The sequence below is a fragment of the Lampris incognitus genome, chromosome 11 (assembly GCF_029633865.1).
Source record: "Lampris incognitus isolate fLamInc1 chromosome 11, fLamInc1.hap2, whole genome shotgun sequence".
NCBI classification, from domain to species: Eukaryota; Metazoa; Chordata; class Actinopteri; order Lampriformes; family Lampridae; genus Lampris; species Lampris incognitus.
The window spans coordinates 15,761,922-15,776,910 of NC_079221.1; the positions used below are offsets into that span (position 1 = coordinate 15,761,922).

General features: G+C 42.6%; 1 gene segment (V, D, J or C); it reads left to right on the top strand.

The window, feature by feature from the left end:
- The window catches only part of LOC130121270 (Ig kappa chain V-III region MOPC 63-like), an 84,681-nt gene that overhangs the window by 68,185 nt on the left and 1,507 nt on the right, over positions 1-14,989 (top strand). Inside the window, 1 exon segment of the V gene segment in view lies at positions 14,715-14,752. Within this exon segment, the coding sequence occupies positions 14,715-14,752 (38 nt within the window).

Consider the following 14,989-nt stretch of genomic DNA (forward strand, 5'->3'; position numbering starts at 1 on the left):
GTGGGTTACATTCTCCCCCTCTAAACCGCATCAGTCTCTGCATGCGTCTAAACACTGTATGGTCTTGCAGAGGGCACTCTAGAAGAATCAGGGACATTTCTGCCCAAACTTTCGAAAAATGAGGCCATGGCTAGGACTAAAGGTCTTCCTAGTTCACCATAACAGAGTCTCTCAGGGGGATGTCTTTCTCTGATAGATCTTCTGATCGGTTCGCTCTCAGACGGGTTTCCGTCAGACAGGTCAGCCTGGCCTGTCACACCAGTGGGCGGTGCACTCTCGGGTTCAAGTGGGTTGTTTTCAGGTGAACGTCCTTCAATAGGTCCAAATTGAGGTACAACAGTAGTGGATGATGCGGGGTCTCCCTCAGGTAAGTGTCTTCGAACAGGTTGAGAGAATTCATCTGTGACTACTTCTGTCTCACGCCCAATTGGTTTCTTTTCAAGTAACTGATTGTGAACAGACTCAGGGGTATGGGGTACTTCACTAAGGAGTGGACTATCAGATTGGGAGAACTCCGACGGACTTGGATTCAACCCGACTGGGTTCAACAGTTCCGTGGCACGTGCTAGAGGGGGGGGCCTGTGTGGTTGTCCTAATGCTTTGGGGAAACCTTGTGGAGATCTGTGGATAGCAATCCTCATCCTCGTCACTGCTGGGCATATCTGAGTCAACAATATTGTCGTGCCTGGTCTGCTGCGAGACTGTTTCCCTGCGTCTCAGCCTCCTTGTTGGTAAGTTTGTGTCAGGTTCTGAGACTTTATCTGTAACAGGTAGAAAGCCGCAGGGCAGAAGAAGGTCTCTGTGAAGGGTACGGTGTGGACCTTCACCCTGTTCTTGCTTGACGACATACACTGGGCCATCTCCCATCCTCTTCACCACAGTATGGACTTCCTTTTCCCATCTGTCCGCAAGTTTATGTTTTCCTCTTAAATTGACATTCTTCACCAGGACTCTATCTCCGGTAACAAGTTCTGCGGCTCTGATCTTTTTATCAAACCTGGCTTTATTCTTCTCTCCCATCTTCTTAGAGCTTTCAGAAGCAAGTGCATAGCTGTCTTGGAGGCGCTGTCGAAGATGTTTAACATACTCTGAATGCGACTTGAATCCAATTTGGTCTGGTGTAAGGCCTAGAACCAGATCAATGGGTAGTCTTGGCTGTCTACCAAACAACAATTCATATGGAGAGTAGCCTGTGGTGTCATTTTTCGTGCAATTGTATGCATGGACTAGCGGTTTGACAAAGTCCCTCCAATGATATTTATCCTTGTCTTCTAGTGTCCCGAGCATGCTGAGAAGGGTCCTGTTAAATCTCTCGACAGGGTTTCCATGTGGATGGTATGGCGTGGTTCTGATCTTTTCGGTTCCAATCAGACAACACAACTCCTTGATGGTGTGGGATTCAAAATCTCTCCCCTGGTCACTGAGAAGGCGACTTGGAAAACCATACTGTACAATGAAGTTTTCCCACAGTGTTTTGGCAACCGTATTCGCCTTTTGGTCTTTCATGGGGATGGCAACGGCAAACTTGGTGAAGTGATCCGTGATGACGAGGATGTTTCTAGTGTCCTTACTATCAGGCTCAATACAGAGGTAATCCATACACACCAGTTCAAGGGGATAACTGGTCTGTATATTCTCCATATGAGCAGCATGCTGGGAATTGGCTTTCCGCCTCACGCATCTTTCACAAGTCCTACACTTCTGTTCAACAGACTGAAACATCTTTGGCCAGAAAAATCTGGAACGAACAAGATGAAGGACACGCTGAGCGCCAAGATGACCGACTTCATCATGAAGGCCTTGCAATGCTCTTTCTCTGTGGCTACTAGGCAGCACCAGCTGATAGATCTGATTCCCACGATCAAGACATTTCCTGAACAGTACTCCATCTATAAGCTCTAGTCTATTCCATTCTCTAAGGAGCAGCTTGACTTCTGACAGTTCAGAGGACATCTCTTGAAAAGTGGGTTTTCGGTTTCCTTGAATGAAACTGATCACACGTCTGATAGATGGATCCTGTCTTTGAGACTGATACCAGTCATTGTGAGTCATTCCAGGGAGGGTGCCTTGTCCAGAGAACACAAAGTCATCAGGGATGGCAGAAGCATCTAAAGCTAAGGATTCAGCAAGAATGGGGAGTTCTGGCTGCAAATAGTCAGCCAAAGTGGTCACAGAGTGGCGTTGACATAAAGCAGACAGCATGTCACCAGAAACAGTTTTGCTTTCTCCATCCAAAACCCTTTGCTTCAGCTCTTCTATCCTCGCTTTCTCCTGCTTGAACTCCTCATCTTCTTCTGACGGACTCTGGGGTCTTCTGGACAACCCATCGGCATCTTGATTGCTGATCCCAGCCCTATACTTTATAGTGAATCTGTAGGTTGACAGAGCGGCTAACCAGCGATGTCCTGCTGCATCAAGCTTTGCTGTGGTCAACACATAAGTTAGGGGGTTATTGTCTGTTAAAACCTGAAATTCTGTTCCATAGAGGTAATCATGGAATTTCTCACAGATGGCCCATTTCAAGGCGAGGTACTCTTGCTTGTGGGCAGGATAGTTTTGTTCACTTCTGGATAGTCCTCTGCTGGCATAAGCTACAACCCTCAGCTTCCCATCGTGTTCCTGATAGAGCGCAGCACCGAGACCATCGCGGCTGGCATCAGTATGCAGGACGTAAGGAAGATTGGGATTGGCGAAGGCAAGAACAGGGGCCGAAGTCAGTTTATCTATGAGAGTTCTAAAAGCAACGTCACACTCTTCAGTCCACTCATTTCCAAAAGGTAAGGTGGGATTGATGGAAGTCTTGACCCTGTCCTTCTTGTAAATCTTCCCTCTTTTCCTTGGAGCAACATAGCCAGCAGTTAGAGCATTCAATGGCTTTGCTATTTTAGAGTACCCTTCCACAAAACGTCGGTAATATCCAGCAAATCCTAGGAAGCATTTGAGCTCTTTTCTGTTGGTGGGTTGAGGCCATTCTCTCAAAGCAGAGACTTTGCTTGGATCTGTGTGGACTCCATTGGCATCTACAACATGGCCAAGGTATTTAACAGAAGTCTGGAAAAAATGGCATTTTTCAGGGGACAACTTTAGGCCATAGTCTTTGAGCCGGTTCAACACTTTCATCAATCTGGCCTCGTGCTCTTCTAGTGTGTCAGAGAAGACAATCAGGTCATCCAGAAATACTAGTACTTCATTGAGATGCAGGTCTCCAACACATTTCTCCATCAGTCTCTGGAAGGTGCTTGGTGCATTTGTCACACCTTGGGGCATACGATTAAACTCATAGAAGCCTAGAGGGCAGACAAAAGCGGTCTTGTGCTTATCTTCCTCTGCAACTTCTACTTGATAGTAGCCTGACTTCAGATCCATGACAGAAAACCATTTGGCTCCACTAAGAGCAGAGAAGGTGTCTTCGATGTTGGGGAGAGCATAGGCATCTTTGATCGTTCTCATGTTCAGCTTCCTGAAATCTATGCAGAGTCTTATTGCACCATTCTTCTTCTTGACAACTACAATGGGGGAAGCAAATGGAGACTCTGACTCGCGAATAATTCCAGCGTCTAGCAGCTCTCTTAGGTGTTGTTTGACAGCTTCTCTGTCAGAGGGATGAATGGGTCTGGGTCGCTCTCTAAAAGGGGCCTCATCCTGGAGTCGGATGCGATGTTTTACTGCAGTCGTATGACCATGAGACAAGTCATCAACAGCAAACACCTCTGGCATGCTGTTCAGCTGGTGTGTGATCCGTTTTTTCCACTCTTCTGGAATGGGGGAATCTTCCAAATCAAAGTTGGTGGTGTTACTCTGAGACTGAGGGATGTCAGGCACAGTCATATTTTGGGATTCAGACGGCATCACATACTGTGCTACCATCATTTCAGCTATCACCTGCCTTGGATGCAGTGTGACACTACGATCAGTCACATTTCTGAGAATGACAGGAATCTTGTTTAAAGATCGAAGTGGAGTTTCTATCAAGGAATTTTCAACGAACACTCCACCAGGTAAGGAAACGGTTTCAGGGGATTCGACCACGAAAAGGGAACGTGGGAAATGTTTCTTCACTCTGACATCTCCAAAGACAGACACTTTTCTTCCTGGTGGAATGGTGACAGGATGGCGTCCATGCAACTTAACATGATTGGCTGAAATCTCTTCCTGATGACTTAGGGCAACATGCTGGAACAGCAAGATACAGTCGCTATTGATATTGGGCCTTTGTAAGAATTCTCTTCCATGCTTTTCTATGCCACCTTCATATAATCTGTCAAGGACATTGGTTCCAATCAATAGGGGAATCTGAGTGTTAAAATGGCAATTTGGCACAATGAGAACTAATGAAGAGACCTGTTCAGCTACGCCAGTGATGCTGCTGGGGAAGGAGATGAGGGCTTGGATATAACCCTGGTAAGGAACATGTTGGCCACCTGCACCTTCTATCTGGAAAAGAGTCTGAATGGGCTGGATGGGGAGGAACGATAAGTGGTTCAAGTAGAATGTCTCTGAAATGGTTGTTACTTGGGAACCGGTGTCAAGGATTGATTCACATTCTATTCCTTCAATGGAGACAGATGCAGTGCAGCGTGGCCCTACAAGTTCACAGGGAAGGGATAGGCTATTTTGGTATCTTTGTCTGTATCTATTTTTTCTTGTCTGGGTTCTATTCATAATATCATTAATGGGTTTGGGACTGTTATGCTGGTACTTAGCTCCTGAACGTCCCGAAACAGAAGCTGCTACTAGTTTAAAGGCATGGAGGTGAGGGTATGCGTATTCCTGTGAGCTTCACGTTTTTGTCTCAGCTTGGTGTTCTTTTGATGGACAAGAGCGGGGTTGGGGGCACTCACACAGTGGGCAGCAATGTGACCATCTCCACCACATTTAAAGCAGAACCATGGCTTGGGAAAACGACGCGTGTAAATTCGAGGTGTGGAGGCATTCATGACCATGCAGCTGGTTTCAATCTGAGTTCTGTTTGGCTGTGGTTCTTCCTTGATGGACAGGGTTGCAATTTGTTTCTTTAACTCAGCTACCTCATCGCGGAGTTTCTGTGTGTCTTCATTTTTGTTTTCGGCTGGGGCTTCGATTCCATAAACAGTGTGGGCATGCACTGAAGCTTTTGAGCTCCCTAGATGTTTCTTCATCCTATCTAGTTTAGCTGAACGACGGCCTTCTTCTGTCCTAAGCTGATGAAGCAATTCAGGAAATGAGGGTGGGCTATTTTTTTTTTGTTCAAGCTGAAGACCTAAAATCAACGAGTGGTCCCAGCATCCTCTGCAGAACTGTCTTATTAAGTGTTTTTCTGAATCTACAAGTGAAGCTCCCCCTCTAGAGATGACTTTAGTGAGGAGGGTCTGAAGTCTGAATAAATAATCAGATGGCTTCTCTCCAGAATTCTGGTTTGCACTCAAGAATGCAGCAAAAAGCTCTTCTCCATCTTCTACGACTCCAAAGGCTGATTCGATGTGGTTTACGTACGCAACAGGGTTTGCATTGACACCAAGCGGTTTCACCATGTCAGAAGCTGGACCAACCAAACTCTCTAGAACCTTTCTGATTTTTTGTGAATCGGTGACATAGGTGTCACTTAGAAGCAGCTCAACTTGAGTTCTCCAAGCTTCATAATCTACTTCCCCATTTGGCTTTGGAAGCCTACCTGAGAAGGTTCGAATTTTACTTGGGCTACTGTATGGTTGTGTTGACTCATTCTTAATAACATGTTCTACTACTACGTTCTGGATGCTCGGGGGATTAATGATGTCTTCTTCAAGGCTCATTGAATTACGCATGGATGAGTGTGTGGTTGGAGCACGGTGAATGTCAGATATAGATGGCCGTCTGTTACATTCTTGGATCATGCTAGGCGTGTGCTCAACATCAATGCTAGGCTTAGTGTCTTGCATAGGGCTGTGTTCCGGTAAAGACGTGTTGTCAGTTTTCTGTGATGCTGTAGACCGAATGCGCCTCAGTTCATTTTTTAAGATGGAGGCATAGCCTGACATGGCACTACCACCAATAGCGCTGAGTTCTTCGAGATATTGCTGGGCTAAGTCTTTGCCTATTTCCTCTTGACATATTTGTCTAATTGTTCTGACATTCCATAGAGTAGTTGGATCAACAGGGCTAGGTATAAGGCCAAGGGTATCTGGGGTTATCCTGGTGATTGACTTTTCACACTCAAATTCTATTATTACCCTTCCATTAGGTTGGTTGGGCTCATCCACAACTCTGATGCAGGATGAGATCTTCCCATGTTGTTCGAAGAAGCTTATTATCGTTTCGGCAGAGCTCATTTCATTGACACCTTCAACTAATAAGCAGTTTTGTCCATGGACTTTATACTGATTGCAAAGATCCACATTGACTGTGTTATTTTCAAAATAAAAATATATATAATCAAGTATTTTATAGAGAGGTGTGGTCAGTGGGGTAGTATATGGCCTGAAACGCTAATTAACCAATCTCCTGGCTGGCTCGCCAACTTTCTGTAACCTGCACGACAGGGGAATGGGCCTATGCTTGCGCAGGGACAGTTTACAGTCTAATGTCTAAGTTCAGTGGAGATTGGTGTAGGTTTTTTTCTAGACCGGATTCTAGTACTCACCCCAAAGACAACACACACACTCGTGGGTATAGTTTACAATAAAAAACCAATTTATTTCAACAGTTCAAAGTAAAGTTATTTCAATATCAATACTAAATTAGATGTGTTATATATATATATATATATATTTTACTCTATTATACTTTTTAAAAGTTCTTCCTAATATTCTATTTATTGTCTATATCTATCTATATTCTATTTTATACCCTTCTAATATATTACTCATGCAGCCATATTCTACACTAACAAATTAAAGAAAATAATCCAAAATAAAGTATGAGTGCACTCAAAGAAAATAATAAAGAAAAGAAAAGGGGGAATGATTCAGTCTTCCAATCTGTGCAAGGTGCAATGTCCAGATCCTACCACAATCACAGGGGCAAGTTAATGTAGAGGCGATGATGATGAATCCAAATCCAGGGCGATGATGGGGGCAATCCAAAGGGGGTATCCAAGGGTTCCAAAAGGGTGTAGCAAGGGGGGTTGTTCGGGGTACTAAAAAACCAGTCAGGATTCCAGCAGCGTACAAAACACAAGAGAAAAGAGTCTTCCTTCTTCCTTCAACGGGAGATCATCTGTCTTTGGATAAAATCAAGATATCCTACGTAAATGGCTATGATTACATGGAACACAGAAAGCTGTTTACTTTTTAGCTTTGGCTAGCGGCTCACCAAGGAAGCTTCGTGGGAGGGATCTTTTTTGTCGTAGTTCAAATGTCCTGTGGCTCAAATATCCGTAGTTCAAATATCAATAATTCAGGTATCCATAGTCAAAGTTGTCCGTATTTCTAAATATCCGTATTTCTCTTCTCTATTGTCGACGGTTGTTTGCATGGTTTAAACTCTGTAGCTTGTGTGCCTCCTAGAGGCTACTCGTGGAACTTACATACGTCACAGGGTACATGTAATCATGTGGGTTACATTGGCATCCTAGATAGGGCAGCTCATATTTGTACACAAAATAAGTCCCCACAAGAGGAATTCTAGCTGGATCATGAAAAGGATTTCTGTAAATGTGTGTGAACGGTATGATCTCAAAGTCAACAGCATTAAAACATGAATACAGGAGTATTAAAGAGAAAACTCCTTATGGTTTTAGGAATGTTTTTAGAGTCTTTCTCATATTATTAATCCAAAATAATGTCCTTCGTAATCTAACTTGGCATTAGTCAAAGAAGGTGATGGTAACTACTGTAATAACTGACTGCAGCACACACAAGACGGTGTTTCCTCACAGGACATTATATACACATCTGCTGCTAACAGCAGTTTAATCAGGAAGGTCATTTGCATAGAGAGGACACTTCTTATTTGAAGGACACGCTTCAGTGCTCATGAAATCTTTATAACTCTGCAGGTCCAAAGCAAAATCACCAACACTTGTTCATTGTGACAGCAAAGGTAAAAACCATGTGTTTGACCACCATTTTCATGCTGACATGTGCTGCCTTTATTCAAGGTAAGACCGGCAGAGATGATTCACTGTCTTCTTGTTTTCCTCATCTGAACTTTTTCTCTCCTGAAAGAACTTTCTCTGATCTCAACAATTTGTGTTTCCCAACCTACACTTTATTTCTACCAAGTCCCTGTTTGTGTTTTACACTGTTTAGTTGAAGTTAAAACAAAACCTTAAGAAAGGATTATATGTGTTTATTTGATTTAATGAGTAACAAATCAGTCCTTTCACAGAGATTTCCAAATGTACATGTGAGAGAATGAAGACCTTCACTTTCACTCTGTTTGTGTGTTTTTGTTTTCAGAATCAAGCAGTCAGGTCACTGTGACTCAGACTCCTTCAGTGAAAACTGGCAATGTAGGAGAACCAGTGAGTCTGGGATGCAAACTGAGTCAACCTGCTTATACTTCGGGAAGCACTACCTATGTCTCCTGGTACCAACAGAAACCTGGAGAAACTCCTAAACTCCTCATTTATTACATATACATTCTTGAGTCAGGAACTCCATCGAGGTTTAGTGGCAGTGGGTCTGGGACTGACTTCACCATGACCATCAGTGGAGTCCAGGCTGAGGATACAGCAGTTTACTACTGTCAGAGTTTACACTATATCGATATTCAGTATGTGTTCACACGGTGATAGAGAGCCGTACAAAAACCTCCATCTGTTTCACAGTGACTGATCTGCCAGCTGGAACATACGATAAGCTCTAGAACAACAACATCAATAATAATAATAATAATAATAATAATAATAATGAAATAATAATGATATTAATAGAATTATTGCAATATTTAACACTTGGTCTTGTTTATTTGATATTTAATATTCGTTAATAATGACTTAATATTTAGTTTTAATTGCATCTTTAGTTTTTCTTATCTATTGTTGTTATTGTAATACTGCTTTCACACTACTGCACAAATTTAAAAAAAACATTAAATATTCTTTTCAAATTTTTCAGTTTTTTCAGTGTTTTACTTTTGTTGTCCTCAAATGCAAAAAGTATCATTTCAATAAAATGGAAAGTAAATCCTACATTACATGAAATTGTGAGATTTACTTTGAAACATCACTGAATCCCCCAAACCTCTGAAACTGGAGTTTAATCTCCTCAGAAAATGGACAAAATAAATTGGTCCATCCATTGATAAAAGTCAGTGCTTCACAGAATATGTTTAGAAAACAGCTGATTTCAGAGTTTTCAATCACGTTGCCTTGTTGTTTGAGACCAATGTAAAAGAATTATGATTTAACCAAATATAACCTGATGCACCAACATGTTTAATAATTTATTTAACTACATGTCACAATAATTCATATCAATTGATCATTAAAAAGCGGCACAGTTGCACAGTCGTTAGTGCGGTCGCCTCACAGAAAGAAGGTCCTGGGTTCGAGCCCCGAGGTAGTTAAACCTTGGTGGGTCATCCCGGGTCATCCTCTGTGTGGAGTTTGCATGTTCTCCCCGCGTCTGTGTGGGTTTCCTCCAGGGGCTCCGGTTTCCTCCCACAGTCCAAAGACATGTAAGTCAGGTGTATTGGCCGTACTACATTGTCCCTAGGTGTGAATGTGTGTGTGTGGGCCCAGTGATGGCCTGGCGGCCTGTCCAGGGTGTCTCCCCGCCTGCCGTCCAATGACTGCTGGAATAGGCTCCAGCATGCCCACGACCCTGAGAGCAGGATAAGCGGTTCAAATAATGGATGGATGGATGGATGGATGGATGATCATTAATGGTGTGATTATTCCCTTCTTTAAGAAAATTAACATAAAAATGCCAAAACAAGTATGTAAGTAACAATTTGCCACTTGACATATTTTGTTGGTTTACACATTATTTCTACTAAGTTCCTGTTTGTTTCTTTAAGTTAATTTGGAACAAAATCTTTTAAAAAAGGAGTTCTGGTTCCGCAGTGTTGTAGCGGTCTAAGCATCAGCTTTGTGTTGATGCAGTTGCCCACTGGGGATTGGGGTTCGTGTCCCGGTCTCATCAGATCCGACTATGGCCGGATTCAATGAAGCAGCAATAATTGGCAACGCTGTCTTCGGCAGGGGGGGAGGGGGTCGGCTTGGGTTTGTTACATGAATGTGTCTCTGTGTGTGTCGGAAAAAGCAGTGGTTCGGCCTGGATTCACCTTGTCACGGAAGTGGCGAGGCATCTCCTTTGAGACTGCCGGCCAGAGAGATGCAGTTGGTGAATGCATGTAGTGCGAGGGTGGGTGTTTGAACAAGAATAGGGAGCGATTGGCCACTAAATTGGGAGAAAAAGGGAAAAATCAGAAATAAATTAAGAAAAAAAAAGGAATTATATGTGTTTATTTGATTTAATGAGTAACAACTCAGGCCCTAATGAGCAACAAATCAGGCATTGCAATGGCCTGGCGTCCTGTCCAGGGTGTCTCCCCGCCTGCCGCACAATGACTGCTGGGATAAGCTCCAGCATCCCCATGACCCTGAGAGCAGGATAAATGGGTTGGATAATGGATGGATGGCTGGAGTAACAAATCAGTCCTTTCAAAGAGATTTCCAAATGTACATCTGAGAGAATGAAGGCCTTCACTTTCAGTCTGTTGTTGTGTTTTTGTTTTCAGGATGAAGCGGTCAGGTCACTGTGACTCAGACTCCTTCAGGGTTATCAATGTAGGAGAATCAGTGAGTCTGGGATGCAAACTGAGTTCACCTACTTATTCTGCTTGCAGTCTTCCCTGTGTCTCCTGGTACCAACAGAAATCTGGAGAATCTCCTAAACTCCTCATTTCAATACAAACAGTCTTGAGTCAGGAGCTCCATGGAGGTTTAGTGGCAGTGGGTCTCGGACTGACTTCACCCTGACCATCAGTAGAGTCCAGGCTGAGGATAACGCAGTTTACTACTGTCTGCAGCATGAAGCCGTACCGATCACACAGTGATAACAACTTGCACAAAAAAACCTTCCTCGGTTGAAAGAGAACGTCTCTGTAGCAGCTTGACAGGACCCATCAGAAGACATTTCTAGATGATTTTTTAAATTTTTACACTAACCAGATTGTCTGAAATGTGTCTCCACTGATTCAGGAGATGAAGTACAAATATACAAGTAGGCTAACCCACCAAAAACCTACATTAAAACTGTAATCCCTTCGATATTGCATTATTCTACCCATTTGAAAGGTGATGAGAATCTGGCGATTCTGTTGGACAGTCAGTCAATATGACAGTAGATCAGCCTTCCCACATACACACTGTGGGGCGCATAATTACGTATCACTTTTTTTTTAGATATCTTGAAAGATTAGGCATCATTAATGTTAAGTCTCAGATCCAGCCTACTTCAAGATGTACCCATCCTTATTCTAAATCACAGAAACAAGTCTGTCATCCATAATTTTCTTGAAATTTTCGATAACAGATTTTGTGAAGCTTTTTGCAGCATCCTGCAGATCCTTCCAGAGCATTTCTTTGGAGGTATACTGCTTTCCACTTGTGTATATTCACTATTTCAGGGAAGACAAGAAGTTCTCAATGCAGCTGATATCAGATGAACCAGCTGACCACTCCATAATCCAGTCACTTGTGTACCCTTTCCATTCCTGCCAACCTCTTGAATGTTGTGAGGCCTGGGATGGGACGTTGTCATGTATGAACATGAGCTGTTCCTTGAATGCGGCTGACTTGTTTCTCAGCCAAGGAAGTAAGATATTTGCCACAAAAAAACACATTATCACTCCAAATTCATTTTTTAAACTCTAAATGGGCCAATGATTTCATCCTGAGTGATTTCAACCCCTATCATGACCCTCTCTGCCGCCCGCTTCAGAGCCTCTGTACCTGCTTTTATCCAAACCTGCACCCAGCCATCCACTCCAACCAAGGTAGATCTCATCTCCTCATTTGAAATAACATTATTGACATCATTTTCAGGTGTTTCTGACACAAGGCCAGACGTTGTTCATTATGTGTCTTGGTAAGGGGAGGTCTTGTGCGAACTATCAGAACCTTTCCTATTGTGTTGGGGAATGCTTCATTGGTAGGTTGAGTGGTTGTGAATGCAGCTCCAGGTCTGACTCCTCCCTCAGCCAATCTCCTCATAAGGGCCAGGTTATCTAAGCCACCTGTGACCACCTGTGCAGTCCTTTTTTTGCCTTCTCTCTTCCTCGGCCTCGCATGTGTCTGGTAGTTGGTGCTGCAGTTCCTGAACTTCTAGCGTGGAACCCCTAGTGGTTGCTGCCACTGTTGTGCTGGTTATCAGGAGTATTTCCTGGTGTCAGGGTTCCCTGCTAGAGGTGGTTCACCTGCTGCTGTTTTGCCTTAGTTTCTTTTGATTACTAACAGGGTTGACCCTTCTTTAGTTTGGTTTTTTAGTTGACCTATTTGACTTATTTTGTCAGTTATTCCCCTCAGCGGCCTGAGTGTCATCTTGTGGGAGGCTAGGCACTTGTGGTGAGGTCCCTGCATGTGTGTGTGTGTGTGTGTGAGCAGGAGCACCGGGACACGTGTGGAGAGTTCACCAGTCTGCTGTGAGGTTTGCTGTGGGTTTGCTGTGCTGCACGGAAGGTGAGTATTGGTAGCACCTCTGGACACTCCTCAGTTAGTCTGCCTTCCACAGTTGGCCTCAGCCTAGCTTTCTAGTTTGGTTACCATTATTTGTGTAGGCTGGGCATTTTTTGGTGCTGCAGTGTTTGTTTTTTTTTAATTTTCTTAATTTTATTAAAAGATCCTTTTTACAAATTATTTGTAATAAAGATTCAATGGCTTCATGTTGGTTTTAATCGGGGGGTTTTCTTGATTTCCTTAGCAGCTCCAGTTCCTGTCCTTTCTTGTTTTGATTAATTAAACAAAGTATTTATATTTTTGAACCACGTCTCTGTCCTTTTTCAGTAGCGAATCTGTTCGCCTGGCTAAGCTTCAAATCCTTAACTTTGGTTTTAAAGAGAAATGATATTTCCTGGGGTGCAATTCCACAGGTGGCATTGTTGGCCCTTTTCTTCATCTTAGCCCTCTGTTACACTATGCTTCACAGCATGTGTTAGGTGTGGTTCAGTCCTGTCTGTGAATTTGAGCTCAAGGGCAATCTCTCCATTTCTTGCTTGATTGCCAGAATATCCCAAGCAGACAGCTTTCTTCTGGGATCTTGTGTGTTTTCTGTGCACTATTTTGCCTTTTAAGACAAAGTTTTTGACACGGTCCATCGTGTAACCAACAATGTCAAGCCTGGTATGATCAACAACCAGGAAAAGTCCCAAAGCCTTGACTGGCACAGGGAACTCTCTCTCCTGACAGGAATTCCCTCTCGGTTCAGCGCCGGTAGATCTGGGAGTGACTTCACCCTGACTGTCATGGCAGTCCAGGCTGAGGACGCAGGGATTTGCTACTGTCAGAGTAATATCTGTCTTCATGGCTGTGCAATCACACAGTGACAGAAGGCTGTACAAATATCTCCCGTGTAGGCAGGGCCGACCTAAGGTTTAAGCCAACTAAGCTGCCTCTTACACTGTGAAGTCGTAGGATTAACAAAGTGGTTCTTGGACACAAGGAGGACAAATCAAATACTGCTTAGGACCACAAAAAGACTTGAACAGGCCCTGTTCTCAGGTTACATTTCAGTAACACCATATACACTCATTTCCTTTTCTTCCATATGTGGTGTCAATTTTTGGAACTTTTTTGATCAGCATCTTTGGTATTTTTGTCATTTATACCAGATGCATCTTGAAAGGACACAATTAAAACACAGGGAACTCTATACAGCATTAACAGTTGATGTGTAGGGATACACACATGACTTGTATTGCCTATAGGGGTCACACTATAGAGGACCATGCAGTCGGCCAAACTAGCAATGGCAAAGTCTCAATTGCCAAGAAAACAGAAATCACTGTGGGTACTGGATCAACATTTTGGCCACTGGATATCCATGGAGGAAAATATGACAAGCTGTTCCAGCTTTTAATGTCCTTTATTATTATCAAAAATTCATTTTTTACTTAAAATATGTAATTTTGATATCAGAAATTGAATTTTAAGTAGTTATAATTAACTTTTAAGTAGTTGAAATGCCAGTTGTTTAAGAAGTTAAATTGTTAATATCAGAAATTCAATTTCTGATATCAACAATTATGTTCCAAATGCTGATATTGAAAATAAAATTTCTTATTTCAATAATTGGCACTTTAACTACTTAATATTCCATTTCTGGAACAAATAATTTAATTTCTGATATCCGTAAGTTATGTTTTAGTTCCTTTGAATTACAGCTCTCACTGCAATGAATGGGGGAAAGTTGTAATCCTCAGGAGTTAGAATTTAATCTTGATGTCAAAATTTGAATTGCTGAAGTACAAAAATTGCATTTTAACTAGTTAAAATAACATTTAAAATGTAACTTTTGGTTGATAGAATAGCTAAAATAGAATGTGGATATCATGAATTTGGTATTTTTCATCGATTCTTGTGATGTACAATGGGATTATAAATAGACTGATTGTCATCTATTGTCTGATATAAAAAGTGGCCAAGTGGTGAAGCTGGACTAAAAACAGAGGGATTAAAAGCTAAAACGTCTTGCCATATACACTAATAAGGCTGTGCTCGGGCATGTGAGCGTGCTGAACAGCAGCCCTCGAGGTCTGTCAAGCGGAAAGGAGGTTTTTGTACGGCGTCTCAACGAGGCTTTATCACTGTGGTACACTTTTGGTGGCGGCACTGAGATCATCATCAGATGTAAGTGATTTCTCTTGTACATTTGTCTCTCCATAGTCGTTTTCTATATCAGTTGCTTCTTTAAATGTGTCCCTACGTATGTCGAGTGTTGATTTGAGGAAAAAATTGGATTTTGATTTGTTAATGATTCATTTGGAGTCAGTCGTGACATTTAACACGACTCCAGGGTCGAAATGCAATGACTGAATATTGTGAAGTTGACCCATGTTATTCTAACAACATCAGTATGCTGTAGAA